The sequence below is a fragment of the Cydia pomonella genome, chromosome 6, assembly GCF_033807575.1.
Source record: "Cydia pomonella isolate Wapato2018A chromosome 6, ilCydPomo1, whole genome shotgun sequence".
NCBI lineage: Eukaryota > Metazoa > Arthropoda > Insecta > Lepidoptera > Tortricidae > Cydia > Cydia pomonella.
This window is the reverse complement of record NC_084708.1, coordinates 461,436-477,828: the sequence shown is the minus strand read 5'-3', so window position 1 is coordinate 477,828 and position 16,393 is coordinate 461,436. Positions and strand designations below refer to the sequence as shown.

Below are 16,393 nucleotides of genomic sequence, written 5' to 3'. Positions count from 1 at the left end.
ATACATACGGACAGGTCACATCCAAATCGTCCAAACTACTCAGCTTAAACCCTTTCATCGATAAGCAGGGATTACTTAGAGTGAATGGACGAATCACTAACTCACAAGAACCTCAAGGATTTAAGGAACCCATAATCTTGCCACACAGATCACACCTTTCTGATTTGATAGTTGACGACGCTCACAGGAAAACGTTACACGGGGATGCAAAATTGATGCTAAACTTTATCCGATCAGCATACTGGATTATCGGAGTCAATAATCTGGTGAAACATCGTGTGCGCAAATGTGTGGTTTGTGTGCGGCACAAGGCTAAACTGCAGAATCAACTTATGGGTACTCTACCGGCCGTTAGAGTTACACCCGCGAGAGCATTTTTAAATAGTGGTGTAGATTATGCGGGGCCCATAATGCTGAGAACCTCTAAAGGCAGAGGTCATAAGGCTTTCAAGGGTTATATAAGTTTATTCGTATGCATGGTTACAAAAGCCGTGCATATTGAAGTGGTGAGCGATCTTACCTCCAGAGGTTTTTTAGAAGCGTTTAAACGCTTCGTTGCTAGACGCGGTCACTGTGCCAACCTGTATAGTGACAACGGAACGAATTTTATAGGCGCTTCAAAGGAGCTCAAAGAATTGTTCGATGCGGGGAAGTCGACAATGACCAAAGAAGTGGCAGACAGCCTAGCTGTTCGTGGCACTAATTGGCATTTTATCCCTCCCCGCGCACCTAATTTTGGCGGGCTATGGGAAGCAGGCATAAAATCGGTCAAATATCACGTCAAACGCGTAATTGGCGAAGCTACTCTGACATATGAAGAGATGAGCACTCTGCTCAGCCAAATAGAGGCATGTCTGAACTCGCGTCCCTTGTCCATGTTGAGCAATGATCCAACAGAGGCCGTTCCTTTAACCCCAGGTCACTTCTTGGTAGGAGAACCACTTGTGACGATCCCTGAGGCAAATTATGAGAACTGTAATCTAAGTACTTTAAAAAGATGGCAGATCACTCAAGAAATGTTACAGAATTTCTGGAGACGATGGTCGAATGAATATCTTACCCATCTCATGCATCGTTACAAGTGGGCCTTTAAGACCCCTGAACCGGCAATCGGGAATATAGTTTTGGTGAAGGAAGACGATTTACCTCCTAGTAAGTGGCTTTTTGGTAAAATCCTCACTAAATATCCTGGCTCAGATGGATTAACGAGAGTGGTATCCTTGAAATGTAAGAACTCCGTGATAAAACGCCCCACTTCTAAAATTTGTGTATTACCAGTAAGTGAATAAGTGTGCAATGCAATAGTAAGACTATTAGAGAGATAAACCTTTGTCATAGATGTAATAGCTGCTAGTTGTATCTAACAGTGAATATGTAGTTTAATATAAGCATAGAATAGCTAATGTTGCAATGGTAGACAGTCAGAAAGGACATTCGGTCCTTGGTGGGCGGTATGTCCAATTCATAACTTTAATCACACATATCGTGGTGGTTAGCTTCCAAATGCACCGAGAGATGGCGCTGTCACCTGCTCAAACTAGCTAACGACTGTTTGCCTTAGAACATCAAGTGTGTATTTTTATATATTGTTTGTGAGACTTGTTTGGGAGATAATTATAGTTGTTTAAAGTTCAAACGGCTTTAATTTCGAAAAGGACCCTTGGTACAACCTTGTTCACAATGTATGATAATTAGGCATTAAAACACTCGTATTTGAATGTCTTTCATAATGTAGCAGTCACATAAACGACTATTATTATTATTATTATTTTTATTATGCGTTTAAAATTTTGGATCCAGTCCCAAACGAATGGAATTTGACCCAGTCATATAACATTTTTTGATCAGGAATGCGTGGTTAAAATCTGTCGGGTTATAGGCCCACGGTGTATATACAACATTTTCCCCTAAATAAAAATAACAAACATACCTCCAGTCCAAATTTGACGTGTATAGGGTTATCAATAGGTTCTGTACATTTTGATGATCAGTCACTGTCCTTTAAATTAGGACAGCAAGGGCGTCGGGATTTCACTACTAACAAGGAAGGGTACCCAACTGTCCGACTCCGATTTGATTCATTTTGATATATGTTATAGAGTAGTCTAAAATAACGGACAAGTATTTTTTTTTAGCTGCCCAAACTCAACCTGTTAGGAGAAAATGGCCTTCAAAGTACTAAAAAATTACTAAATCTTCTAACTCCTATAGAAAGTGATGCTCAAGCAACTTGCTAGTTAATGGCTGGTTTGAGTATATGTTTGAAAGCAGCAAAAAATAATGAGCACGTGTTTTGTTATATCGGCTAAAACTCATTTTTTCCTAAAAAAATCGACATTCGAAGTTTTATAATATCTTATCACTAAAGTTACACATAAAGACAGGTATTTTTTTAGGAAAACTTGAGTTTAAGCAGATATAACAAAACACGTGCTCATTATTTTTTGCTGCTTTCAAACATATACTCAAACCAGCCATTAACTCGCAAGTTGCTTGAGCATCACTTTCTATAGGAGTTAGAAGATTTAGTAACTTTTTAGTACTTTGAAGGCCATTTTCTCCTAACAGGTTGTGTTTGGGCAGCTAAAAAAAAATACGTGTCCGTTATTTTAGACTACTCTATAACATATATCAAAATGAATCAAATCGGAGTCGGACAGTTGGGTACCCTTCCTTGTAAGCTTAGATGTTTATATTATCTATTACACTTAAACAAATATTCACCATTTTTCCTAGATCTACATATCACACTAAACATTAGTGTTGCTATTCGGATTGCATTCAATGCAGTAGGGCTAGCTCCGTAATTCATAATTACATTCCAAACTTCCAATCCACATTCGAATTTTCTAGCGTTATCCGTTAGCTCTGTACATTTTGATGATCAGTCAGTGTCCTCTATTTTACGATAGAATTTCCAAATGTAATATTCATCATCTCCACTCCAAAGTAGTCTAAAGACATCTCTAGTGTTCACGGATACGTTTGGGAGGACATCATCATCATCATCATCACATTTCGATGATCAATCCGGAACCTACCTCTGCGCCATAAGCGCGCATCTGCTCAGCGAAGCGGGTGCGGGGGCGGGCAGATCGAACAGCTACTAAGCTTAGATGTTTCCATTTTTAATATGCCCCAGTTTTAACAAACAAACCCTCCTCTCCTAATGTGTCACCTTTAGCGTTACCAGTGAGCACTGTACATTGTGATGATCGGTCATCGTCCTGTTCACGATAGAACCTCCGCGCCATAAGCACGCACCTGCTGCGCGGGGTGGGCGGGGGCGGCGGCGCGGGGGCGGGCGGGGGCGGCGCCGGCGCGGGCGCGGACAGCGTGCACGCGGCCGCCACGCGCTACGTGTCGGCGCAGCTCGACGCCGCCAGGGCGCTGTGCCGCGCCGTGTGCAGGGCCGTCGGGGCCACCACGCAGCAGCAGAAGGGATTCGCCTTCATGTATGCTTGGATGTGTTGTGTTCAAGTTCGTTGGAGAGTTGGTTAACGTTGGTAGTTCAACTTTCAAAATAACTGTTTGTTTACCGCCAGATCTATGATATATTCCAAATCTGGGATATATTCCAACAAGGTCAATACGTTCCTTTGAACCAGTTGTGATGTGTTTCTGTATTTTTTGTTATTCACATCTTCATTCCCTTCAGTAGAATGAATATCACAAATACTGGTATTTTTAATATCAGCATGAATTACAATGCCAAATTCTTGAAATAAATATATTCTTATTCTTAATTACAACTGTCCGTATTGATGCTTTTTTTATATTACATTTTTGAACGTTAATCAACTTAAAAACTAACTTAAAAAAAACTCATTGTTTTTTTTTGGTTTCTGTTTTCTAGAGGCTTCATGGTTACGTGATTTCATTTTCATTTGGTTCATCGATTATTTCGGAATTCGGTTGGTTTTCATTTCGTTCATTTGTCTTTTTTTGTGTATGTAAATTTTTGTTTAGGGTGGTTTTTATTTGATTTTCATTGTTTTTCATTCTTATTCGTTTTGTAATCGCTCATCTGTTTTTACAGTAGGTGACGGCTGGTTTTGTTCGTGTTACTAATTTTTTTTAATGTTGGTTTTATCATCTTATGAGTGTTTTATGCTATTTATAGAACTATATAAGAATGATTTTATTCTGTAAACATGTTGGATGTTGGCCGACCGGTGGGACTCACCATGCCTGAAGCACTGGGTGCAGCCCCATTATGCAATAAGTTTTTGGCGAAAATTTCATTTTTGGTAGAAGCTTTTATCGTTGACTATATTTTTTTTTCTACAGGCAATTGTCTCGTCGAGACAATTCTAAAAACCCCAAATACAATTAGGTTGCGTTGCTTTATCACAGAGTTCCTATGGCTACCTCCTGTCTCCATCATCAGATCAGCTTGATGGTACCATAATATTGCATTGTTAGCCGACTTACATATGTATGCTAATTTTCAGCTTCATCGGAAACCGGGAAGTGGGTCAAATTTAACTTGCAAGATTTGTTCCGTACATAGCCAAGCCAGTCCAAGTTAAATAAAGGCTTGTAAAAAATGTATTAAGCTTCTGTACCGTTATTTGAAGCCTATTTAATATTTGAGAGTGCGATGCTGTTTGACAGATGACGTAGCGGTTCACTATAGGCTGACACCTACCCCTTTTGTACTCGTATTTCAAGTTTCAATCCCCTCCACCAGGCGCCCGTGGCGTGCGGCCGCGGAGCTCTTCATTGGCGTTCTGTTTGTCGGAACGTTCGGTTCACTGCAAAAAATTCTTAGAAATCCTTAGATTCTTAGAATTTTTTGTAAGTACCAATTAAAAGTATTGTAAACGGTTTTACCGTTCGATTGTTAATATTACTTCAATGATTTGATGGACAGCTTGTGTTCGTCAATGTGTTTAGCAAAGCTGACACCTCATCGATTCACATCGCGAGCGCAGCGAAGCTGTCGCGTAAGTAAGCGATTCTTATTTTATTTTGTTTACAGCGAATCGAATCATTTTAAGCACGGAGCAGGTCCTTGAAAAAGTGAAAATGTGAATGGCAGTTTATAGGCCACAGTTTTATTGTCCTCCGAAAGGGAGGTTATAGCGGTTCCTATTACAGTATAGAACTGCCTAACTTAGGAATAACTAAAAAGACGCGCTCTGCGACGTCGTAGTTTATGCTAATCAACTTGTGATTTTGCATTAAGTAACCTTAGGGTAATTACAATAATAATGATCGTAAGATATATATGACCTGATATTTTCCGTGCATTTCCAGATTTTCTGGTACTGTGCTGCTGAGATACAAATCATTTTATTTTGCATTTAAATCGAAATATCACAATAAAGGCTGGATTTGGAAGTACCCCCAATTTTAGAATGCTTGAGAGCTGGGGCTAAAACGCCTAAAATAAACTAGAATAGGATGTTTGGTATTGCCATGGGTACCATTAAACAGTAAAGTTACTCTAGTATCATGCTGGCTACCAAATTAGGGTCCTATCCGCCTTAAAGTCGACGAAGCCCCGCTGTCGCGGGGCTTCTATTTCCGCTCTGAGGGACGAAAGGTAACTAACAAACCTACATCGAAAACCTCCTTTTCGATCTGTTTGTTTATATCCTTTGGAAAGTTTTTTCTTAATAATACCAATTTTGGATGCACAGTACCGTCAATATCTTTGTGAATTTTATTTTCAATTAAGGTATTTGTACGTAATAATAAATAGTGCAACTGCTAAAAGTGCCTTCTAGTTAAAGCAAGGGATTTAAAAGTGAAACTCTTGTATGTAAAACTGACATATCCCCATTCAGTTGTGTTATTGTGAATTTCGTTTAAGGAATTTTATTATATTTATATACGTATAAAATTTTAGTTTTGGTGTATAACTGCATACAGGATGAGCACTATTTACCCCTTTGCTATAACTATAACCCTTGTGAGAAAAGGAGGTTCGAAGTATCTTTTCATGACTTAAGAACGTAATTGAGACTGAGAGGTCGGGTGGTTACAGACCGCCGCTGCCTGCACAAGGCATAACACATATCCTGCTGCGTAAGCAGAGTTGAACAATATTGCATTATGTTAAATTAGCATACTGTAACCTTTCCCACCTGCGCAAGGTGTGGAGAAATTTACTACCATTGCGTAACTTATTGTACCTATACTACCTGTACCTATTATGGATATCCGCCATGGCCTACTACAATAACTATCCTGCTACTTAGCAGAAGGTTTATTAAAATATAAATATGTGCTGTTAAGCATACATACATAACGTACCTAATATTTCCCGCCTGCGTAAGGCGAGTGAATATTACTATTTAGCCAGCTGAAGACCTGCCGCCTGCGCAATGTGTGCGATTTTCATTATCCTGCTACGCTAGCAGATGGAGCAAAATGGCTACTTTAAGACCAGTATACTTAATACAATGAACATGGTTCCAAACTCCAAGACCTTTCCCGCCTGCGCAAGGCGTGTGAAAATGATTAGTCACTGGGGCTAAAAGTCAGACATGGTTTTGATACTGTTATTAGATCAAAGTATATTAAGATCATACAACATGCCTGCGCAAGGCGTGCAACATCCATTTGCCTGCTGCGCAAGCGGGTATCAATTGGTTCAAGGTATCATTAATCAAATATTGGTACTACAAAGCATTTATGATACAAGTACCTACTTAACATGTATCTATTTCTATAAGCCAAGATTTCAACTCCCATGTAAATCTCCGCCTAATTCACAATAATAATTCATAATCATTTATTTGCACATAAAAATCCTACGCAAGGCATTCGAGAAATAATTTTTACTATCGTTTTGCTGCGAAAACACACCCCACTAAACATGAGACTGGCCCAGGAAGACCATAAAACCCTAAAAAGATAAAATAAACCTTGACACACTCACTGCCAGCGACCCGCTAGGCGTATTCCCTTTTAGTAGGCGCTTTGCGAGACATACTGTTTTCTCGCGTTATCAACTTCGCTCGTAACGCGTAGCTCACGCTGGCACTGAATGTGTTAACTGGCTTTCCGGTGAGTAATATTAAAAATCACCATAAGTGGTTCATACTTCATACGTGGCCCATTCAGTAATGCTAATAATCTTGATAATCTAGAGTTCATGATACTGATCGTTGAATTAAAAAATTTAAATTTGTTTTGAATTGCCTTAATCAACCGGCCGCCCCGCCGCTACATAGTTCTAATGGTTTAAAGATATAAATATATTACCCTGGACTGGTTCAAGGTTCTTGGCCATTCATCATTTAACCCCATTTGGGTCAAACACAACAAAGGTTGGGAAAAATGTATCCCGCCCGCAGCAGCATAACAAGATTGCAGCAGCATAGCGTAGCTTGAACTCCGTTAACGTTGCGTTGTCTACAGGAAAGACGTGAAGGACTTAATAAAATGTCTATGACCCACAACTGGTATATAATCATAGCTCAATGCAACTCATCAACGCAGTCCAAATGAAAGAAAGCCATTTCGGTTATTAATCTAGATGAATACATCAGGCGTTAAAATATATGTCCTAGATGTCGGGACGACTTCTTGTTAATAGCCAAAAGTGCTTTTTTGGATAACGGATACAAACCCTTAAGGGTTGAGATACATACATTTACCTATTGGTTCGAATCTACTTTAAAAGACTGTGTGGTTATGATATTCAATATAAAACATTACAAATTTCCCGGGTGGAATTAAGCAGGCGTACATAGGCTACGGAGACTGCTTACCATCAGGCGGGCCGTATGCTTGTTTGCCACCGACGTAGTAAAAAGGCAAGCAACCTCGAAGGTTATTGGTGTCCTATGAAATTATTCCCATAAGTATTCAGTTTTTGGCAACAATAATGTACAAGACAAAGTTTCTGTATTGTATACTGTATGTTACAAAATATATATGTGAGAATCAGTGAGCTCACTGAGATAACATTAGAATTGCTTTAAATCACCGTTGATACAATGTAAATGCTAGACAAGTCTGCGCCATTGGGCATGGGCATGCCACAGGTTGAATTACCTACTTAAGTATATATAGCTCTCAAATCTCGTTTAAAGTAATGTAACATTAGTTTTTCTTCAAAAACATAAAAATAGGAAGGCTACTTAATGCCAAATGATTAAATACTGAGTATTTTAACGAAGGTCTTTGACCTTACTATCTAACCCGTCAGTCAATAACATATCCTTGGTAAGATAAATAGTTATGTCCATACATCTCGCGCTTCCTTGAGCTTGCACCAGGTAGTACAAGTAGGTAATCCTGAAATAAGGTACGAGTATATTTGTGGACAAAGCTGGGACTACCAGTTAGCATGGCTATTACTTATATGTTTTAAATTATGCGAATTGTAATTTATTCAAACACTTTAGCGAACGTAGATCTATCATCTACGCACAGGCCTAACCTTGGCTTATCAGGAACGCAGACATTGTAATATGTGAAATACCAGACGATACAAAGAACCAAGCGGGAGAGCACTCTCCTGGCAGAGTTTTCAAGATTAAATTGTAGCTCACTAACTGAAATTGACGAGCTTTTAGTGCCAATAATACAGATCTTGTTTAAGATTTTAATCAGTCACTTTATGTTTTTAATATGTATGAAACTAAAGGCCAAGTAAGTATATTCAGGTGAAAGCCTTAAATATACCTATACATCTTGCATGATGGTACATAATTTCAACATGATACTCGTAATAATGATACCTCCAAGAGGAAAAATCCTAGTATTATTTTTGCTGTATTGCAGGCATTTAATTGATAAAGGTTATGTTCTTACCATACTGGCCCTAATTATTGTACATGTAATAAAATAAAACTACATTATAGGCTGGTTAAAGTATGGGCTTAGGCCCAAAAATATTTTAGAATACCTTCTGGGGTAAGACTACCATCGTAGCGAATATCAAAGAAAAATTAAAATGGTTACAGCAAATAAGATTTGTTGTGTATTATGATTGAAAATTGGATATTCTACGAGCTTATTTACAGTCTGAATGGCTATGCACTGTACACAACTACAATGGTGAGAGTGGTAACGGGTTGAACTCTTTTGGATGAGTAACATAAAGCTGTTAATAGCGCTACCAAATTAACCTACTATATCACTTACTGTCTATTTGTTATTTAAGAATGTTCAAAAGCGGGAAAATAAGGACAGCTAATGTTAATCCATGAATTAATTGTCCGAGAGCCTGATTACTTCTACAATATAATAGACAATATTGCATGTTGTGATAAGTGTACTTTTCATATGATTTACTTTGCCCTTAAGACTGTAGGATTTTTGGAAAACAAACAAGCGAAGATCTGAAAAATGTATATAAAAATCGTTTTTGTGAGCCTATAACTTAAATTGTATCCTGCTTTATAAGTAAATACCAATATTTGGTAACCATATCTGGGTAAAAGACACTTTAAAGTGTCAATAATCAAGTTTATTTTCTTTTTGGCAAGGTAATATAAGGTCAAATATGAGTCAGTTTGTTAGAATGTGGACCTTGAAATCAATTGAAAGTATTGAACCACATATAATGATCGCAATGTTATTTTTGGATGAATAAAATAAAAAGTATAATTATGTTTTCATAATTTATTTTAATAAACATACAGTTTTCTATATTTATAGGTCCTATCTATAAATAACATTGTAAAGTAAAATATGTCACTGCACACTTTAAGCCTTTTCACATTCATCCATGTACCCGGGTTGTTAAGTACACTTGTACTTGTTGTCTCCACCATTTTCACATATCAGTATAAATTAATCACATTGGCGTTTTCTGACCACCAGGCGATCACAGACACGTCTCAAATATTAAATAGGCTTCAAATAACGGTACAGAAGCTTAATAGCAGCGTTTTACCTTACAATAAAACGCTTATTAAGCGAAATACCTTATTTGAAGCCTATATTTTTAAATTCGCCTGTGGCTACAACACTCAGTTGCAATAAACAAAATCACTTATATAATGCCCGTCGAGGGTATTTTTAACTCACTGCGTTTTCTCCTACCATGCAGGTTGCAATAAGCAACATCTATAGTCTATACATACAAGTCAACTGGTATGTCTCTTCATATTGAAAACGAAATAATAAATAATATCAAATGCAATCCTTTTTCGAATGTGGTATATTGCAACTTCGTTTTATTTATATTTTGAGACCCAATGAAGAGCTCCGCGGCCGCACGCCACGGGCGCCTGGTGGAGGGGATTGAAACTTGAAATACGAGTACAAAAGGGGTAGGTGTCAGCCTATAGTGAACCGCTACGTCATCTGTCAAACAGCATCGCACTCTCAAATATTAAATAGGCTTCAAATAAGGTATTTCGCTTAATAAGCGTTTTATTGTAAGGTAAAACGCTGCTATTAATGTTATGTTTGTACTAACCCTAGACTTAAGTATTTAGACTTAGATTATAGATTTTTATTAGAAATAAATGATTTTTGAATTTAATTTGATAAAAGCTGACCTAAGGTTTATATTATTTCTTTTTTTCATGATTTATTGGTATCAGTTATTAGTCAATATTTAATTTTGCCGGTGAATTCGTTTTTAGTTTGCTTATCTATGCGGTCTCTTTGTACGCTAAATTTTTACGTGAAAATTACAATTTATAAATTAAAGGAAAATGAAATAATTTGCCACTTTTATGCAAGGTTCAAGTTCGAACTTACAATCTTCCCGAACACCGATTTAATCGCTCTAAGCAACTGCTATATATTAGTTTACAAAAATAATATTTTCGTCACTTTCACTTTTAAAATGGCGCCGACACATACCACTATTCCTTTAATTTAAAATCTGTACTTTCGCTAGCAGTCTCTGCTTTCTGTAAAAAATACTTGACTCATTTTAGTTTTTTATTTCTTTTTTAGTGAAGAAATGGAAGCAACCCACGCGCTAATCGTGTTCAAAGTGCTGGAGCAGTACTACCTAGCGTGTGTTCGTATCTCTTTCCCTCTCCCCGCGGGCTTCAGCTCGTGGTTCGCCCGTCTCGCTCACCGCGCGCTGCCCTTCCCCTCATTGGTGGGACTTGTGCACAGAGGGGTTTTAGAAATGCAGATAGATGTCATGAAGGATATCATCGCTAGTAAGTACTATAAATGATATTTACTATTTTTCCCTTCTTCTTTTCGTGTCGAGGTTCCTTTTTTTTTATACGATGGACGCCCAATAGGCAGCGGTGTTGAAAGCCCTGGCTGTCGCGTCCCTCAGATCCAGCTCCGAGCAGTGATACGGGCATTCGTAGCACGCCAGTAGATGTGGTAGATGGGTAGTTTTTTATTTTTTTATTTTTTTTTTATATACTACGTCGGTGGCAAACAAGCATACGGCCTGCCTGATGTTAAGCAGTCTCCGTAGCCTATGTACACCTGCAACTCCAGATTAGTAGAGATTTTCCCTAAATCTATATAAAAAACGGAACCTTCAGTCAAAATTTGGCATCTCTAGCGTGATCCGCTGTATAGCGCTGTACATTTTGATGATCAGTCACTGACTTTGGCAACTTCACCGCGGGTTAGAGATGCAGATAGATGTATGAAGGATATCATCGCTAAATCTATATCTATTAAAATTCCAGTCAAAATTTGGCATCTCTAATAGCTTCGCTGTATAGCTCGTATGTGCTGGACGCTGACGCTCATTACAGAAGGTCTTGTTTGGACTCGTGTAATTTGTGAAATGTTTTAACTAGGGCTATCATTCATGTCATCTTTTAGCTCATATCCTGTACTATCATTTAACAGTAAAAAAGTACAGGTCAACGACCTCGTTTTCGAAAAAAAAAGATCTAATATATATTTTTTTTAAGACAATTTTTATCTTTGTTATTAATTCCTGAGTAATTGTGGAAAATTTTCTGCGTCATTTATGCTTCAAGTGTATGCCCTAATTCATAAGTTATCGAATGTTTTCTTTAAATGTGCGATTGCGATTTCGGCATCATAAAACTTTGAAAGGGTGTATTTTTAAAATGGTTGACAAAAAATATAGGTATGGGGGGTGATTTGTCGATAAAATTCATCGTACTATACATGGTTAGCGACTCCACTATACGTGGCCAAACGCGTATATGGTTTGTACATAAAAATACTTTTCTTTTTACCAGCGAAAGACACAGACGAGCGCACAGTGAACAACAAGTTGCGGCTGATCCAGCTGATCGGGGAGGGCCGCGCGCGCCGCACGCTCGCTGCGTGGCCACACAGGTCTGGCGCGGTTTCACTAAACTAAATCTCATTTTATTTAGAAAGTTCTGGAGCTTATACAGAATACTTTTGTTTTTAACAAGCTAAGTAATTGTGAGCTTAAAAATTGGAGATATTTTCTTGTTTAAGCAATTAGAAAATATTATGTATTAACAATTGAAGTCTAAAACTTAAATATGGTAAAAACAAAAGCAAATTTATTTATTTATTTATTTATGTTCAGGAGAACCAACAGCTTTAAACTTACAATAGGACAACAAGATTAATACAGAGAGCCAATTACAGGAACTCACAAGTAATTACAAAGTATATAAAAAAAATGCTAACACTGACGCACACACACATGCGTACAAAGTGAGAAAAAAACAAAAACACAATTGAAAATGAAAATACATATAAGCCATTAAAATAGACCCTAGGTTCGGAAACACTTAGTTCATTAGCGCCCAGAATAATTGAGGTCTCAAAGTTCGAAGGAAAAAAGAACATACAGTAAAATATATCAGATGTTAATGCTGATAAAGCATATTTTAAAGTTCATATCGAGGCGCTAATGCACTAGGTTGATGAATAAAATGCATTTAATCGCCTAATGAAAACTTAATAAAGTAACAAAAACAAAAAAAAAACAGTATACATATAATAATACAGAGAAAGAAAGCTTACATAAAACACCGCTTAATCAGACTATGCCTCACATTAGGAACTTTACAATTGAATATGTCAATATCAAGTTCCTTCGACAACTCATTTAGCTTACGACTCGCGCGAACCAGGAAGCTATTCTGCCTATACTTGACTTGCCAAATGGAAATAACAGCTCATATTGCAGGGCTGCACTCGTGCTGCGCGCGCGCGAGCACGCGGCTGCGCTGCTGTCGGGCTCCGGCGCCGGCGCCGCGCCCGCCGAGCGGCGCCCCAAGCCGCACGACCACGGTGAGTCTGCAGCTCACCTTGCAGGGCGGCGCTGCTGCTGCGGCCGCGCTGCTGTCGGGCTCCGGCGCCGGCGCCGCGCCCGCCGAGCGGCGCCCCAAGCCGCACGACCACGGTGAGTCTGCAGCTCACCTTGCAGGGCGGCGCTGCTGCTGCGGCCGCGCTGCTGTCGGGCTCCGGCGCCGGCGCCGCGCCCGCCGAGCGGCGCCCCAAGCCGCACGACCACGGTGAGTCTGCAGCTCACCTTGCAGGGCGGCGCTGCTGCTGCGGCCGCGCTGCTGTCGGGCTCCGGCGCCGGCGCCGCGCCCGCCGAGCGGCGCCCCAAGCCGCACGACCACGGTGAGTCTGCAGCTCACCTTGCAGGGCGGCGCTGCTGCTGCGGCCGCGCTGCTGTCGGGCTCCGGCGCCGGCGCCGCGCCCGCCGAGCGGCGCCCCAAGCCGCACGACCACGGTGAGTCTGCAGCTCACCTTGCAGGGCGGCGCTGCTGCTGCGGCCGCGCTGCTGTCGGGCTCCGGCGCCGGCGCCGCGCCCGCCGAGCGGCGCCCCAAGCCGCACGACCACGGTGAGTCTGCAGCTCACCTTGCAGGGCGGCGCTGCTGCTGCGGCCGCGCTGCTGTCGGGCTCCGGCGCCGGCGCCGCGCCCGCCGAGCGGCGCCCCAAGCCGCACGACCACGGTGAGTCTGCAGCTCACCTTGCAGGGCGGCGCTGCTGCTGCGGCCGCGCTGCTGTCGGGCTCCGGCGCCGGCGCCGCGCCCGCCGAGCGGCGCCCCAAGCCGCACGACCACGGTGAGTCTGCAGCTCACCTTGCAGGGCGGCGCTGCTGCTGCGGCCGCGCTGCTGTCGGGCTCCGGCGCCGGCGCCGCGCCCGCCGAGCGGCGCCCCAAGCCGCACGACCACGGTGAGTCTGCAGCTCACCTTGCAGGGCGGCGCTGCTGCTGCGGCCGCGCTGCTGTCGGGCTCCGGCGCCGGCGCCGCGCCCGCCGAGCGGCGCCCCAAGCCGCACGACCACGGTGAGTCTGCAGCTCACCTTGCAGGGCGGCGCTGCTGCTGCGGCCGCGCTGCTGTCGGGCTCCGGCGCCGGCGCCGCGCCCGCCGAGCGGCGCCCCAAGCCGCACGACCACGGTGAGTCTGCAGCTCACCTTGCAGGGCGGCGCTGCTGCTGCGGCCGCGCTGCTGTCGGGCTCCGGCGCCGGCGCCGCGCCCGCCGAGCGGCGCCCCAAGCCGCACGACCACGGTGAGTCTGCAGCTCACCTTGCAGGGCGGCGCTGCTGCTGCGGCCGCGCTGCTGTCGGGCTCCGGCGCCGGCGCCGCGCCCGCCGAGCGGCGCCCCAAGCCGCACGACCACGGTGAGTCTGCAGCTCACCTTGCAGGGCGGCGCTGCTGCTGCGGCCGCGCTGCTGTCGGGCTCCGGCGCCGGCGCCGCGCCCGCCGAGCGGCGCCCCAAGCCGCACGACCACGGTGAGTCTGCAGCTCACCTTGCAGGGCGGCGCTGCTGCTGCGGCCGCGCTGCTGTCGGGCTCCGGCGCCGGCGCCGCGCCCGCCGAGCGGCGCCCCAAGCCGCACGACCACGGTGAGTCTGCAGCTCACCTTGCAGGGCGGCGCTGCTGCTGCGGCCGCGCTGCTGTCGGGCTCCGGCGCCGGCGCCGCGCCCGCCGAGCGGCGCCCCAAGCCGCACGACCACGGTGAGTCTGCAGCTCACCTTGCAGGGCGGCGCTGCTGCTGCGGCCGCGCTGCTGTCGGGCTCCGGCGCCGGCGCCGCGCCCGCCGAGCGGCGCCCCAAGCCGCACGACCACGGTGAGTCTGCAGCTCACCTTGCAGGGCGGCGCTGCTGCTGCGGCCGCGCTGCTGTCGGGCTCCGGCGCCGGCGCCGCGCCCGCCGAGCGGCGCCCCAAGCCGCACGACCACGGTGAGTCTGCAGCTCACCTTGCAGGGCGGCGCTGCTGCTGCGGCCGCGCTGCTGTCGGGCTCCGGCGCCGGCGCCGCGCCCGCCGAGCGGCGCCCCAAGCCGCACGACCACGGTGAGTCTGCAGCTCACCTTGCAGGGCGGCGCTGCTGCTGCGGCCGCGCTGCTGTCGGACTAAATAATGTAGTACTACAGCGCTATCTAGTTTCAATATCGTAACACATAATTAGAAAAAATACTTGTTTGCGATTTTTACTCATTACAGTCGGACGAAGATAAGAGAAATGACAAACAGTGGAAATAATATCATTAATGTCAAATTTCTATGAAAATATGACGTTTATAATGACACTCCCTCACTTTGTTCTGTTCGACTCAATGCAAAGTTAGCTTAGACGGACTCCATTAAGTCTTGGATTTGGAAAGAAAAATGAAACTTTAAAACTAGTTTCGACGACATAACAACTGTTTTATTGTATTGTACATATTTTGATTGTTTATGTCGCAGGCATCGCAGCGCTCCCATCCGGCGAGCGACTGTCTCCTCTGGACACGTTCCTGGACCTCCTCACAGCAAAGGCTTCTCTCAACGAACTGGACTTCAACCTCATCATTGAGGCCACCTTGGCTCTCGTACAGCAGGACGCTGCCAACTAGAATAAGCTACTAATTTAATCTACCGTTGACAATTTTTTGTTTCATTTGTGACTTTCCTCGCCTAATTATAGCAAGGCGGATTCTAGATGTTTCGTTAAATTTTGTTTTTGTGCCAGGATAATCCTAAACCATACTGTTAAATGATAATTTGCAAAGTTAATGCGAAGACAAACGTGACTCTTGCCTGTCCAATTATTTACTGATAAGATTTAAACATTTTTAAAGGGTTTACATACTTTAGTTAGCCAAGGACTAAGTTTTAGGGTCGACTTTTAGATACATGTAGCTCTTTGTTTTTCAATTTGGATGAAATTTGATGTTCCTTGGAGGACCTAATAAGACAGAAGGCTGGTCAAGTAGGTCTCGATATGTCTACTACTAGCGCCATCTATCATTAAACGTATTAACATACGCCGCGAATTAGCAAAATGCTGTTTTTCCATATTCTTATCTTAGTTCAAATTAGTACAAAAACGCGAAGTGTACTGCAAAAAATTAGCTTTTAAGGTGATCTCAGCTGTTGTATTGATAAAATTGTTGTACTTTAGTTATTGTCGTAAACTTAACATTCCAATATCATTGTCATTCCATTGTGAATTTCTTATCCATTAATGATAGCACAAAATTTATATGACATTACTTTTTGTATGTGCAATTTTTAGTGCAATTACCTATTATGTATTATT

The 16,393-nt window shown here is 43.0% G+C and overlaps 1 protein-coding gene across 1 annotated transcript in view; it reads left to right on the top strand.

Annotated features, from left to right (window-relative positions):
• Window positions 1-16,326, top strand: part of LOC133518638 (protein pigeon) — a 40,562-nt gene extending 24,236 nt beyond the window's left edge. The window contains exons 12-16 of the mRNA XM_061852321.1: window positions 3,241-3,455; window positions 10,879-11,093; window positions 12,114-12,213; window positions 13,046-13,149; window positions 15,559-16,326. Coding sequence (XP_061708305.1) covers window positions 3,241-3,455; window positions 10,879-11,093; window positions 12,114-12,213; window positions 13,046-13,149; window positions 15,559-15,707 — 783 coding nt within the window. The 3' untranslated portion in view covers window positions 15,708-16,326. The remainder of the gene's footprint in view (window positions 1-3,240; window positions 3,456-10,878; window positions 11,094-12,113; window positions 12,214-13,045; window positions 13,150-15,558) is intronic.
• Window positions 16,327-16,393: the final 67 nt, after the last annotated feature.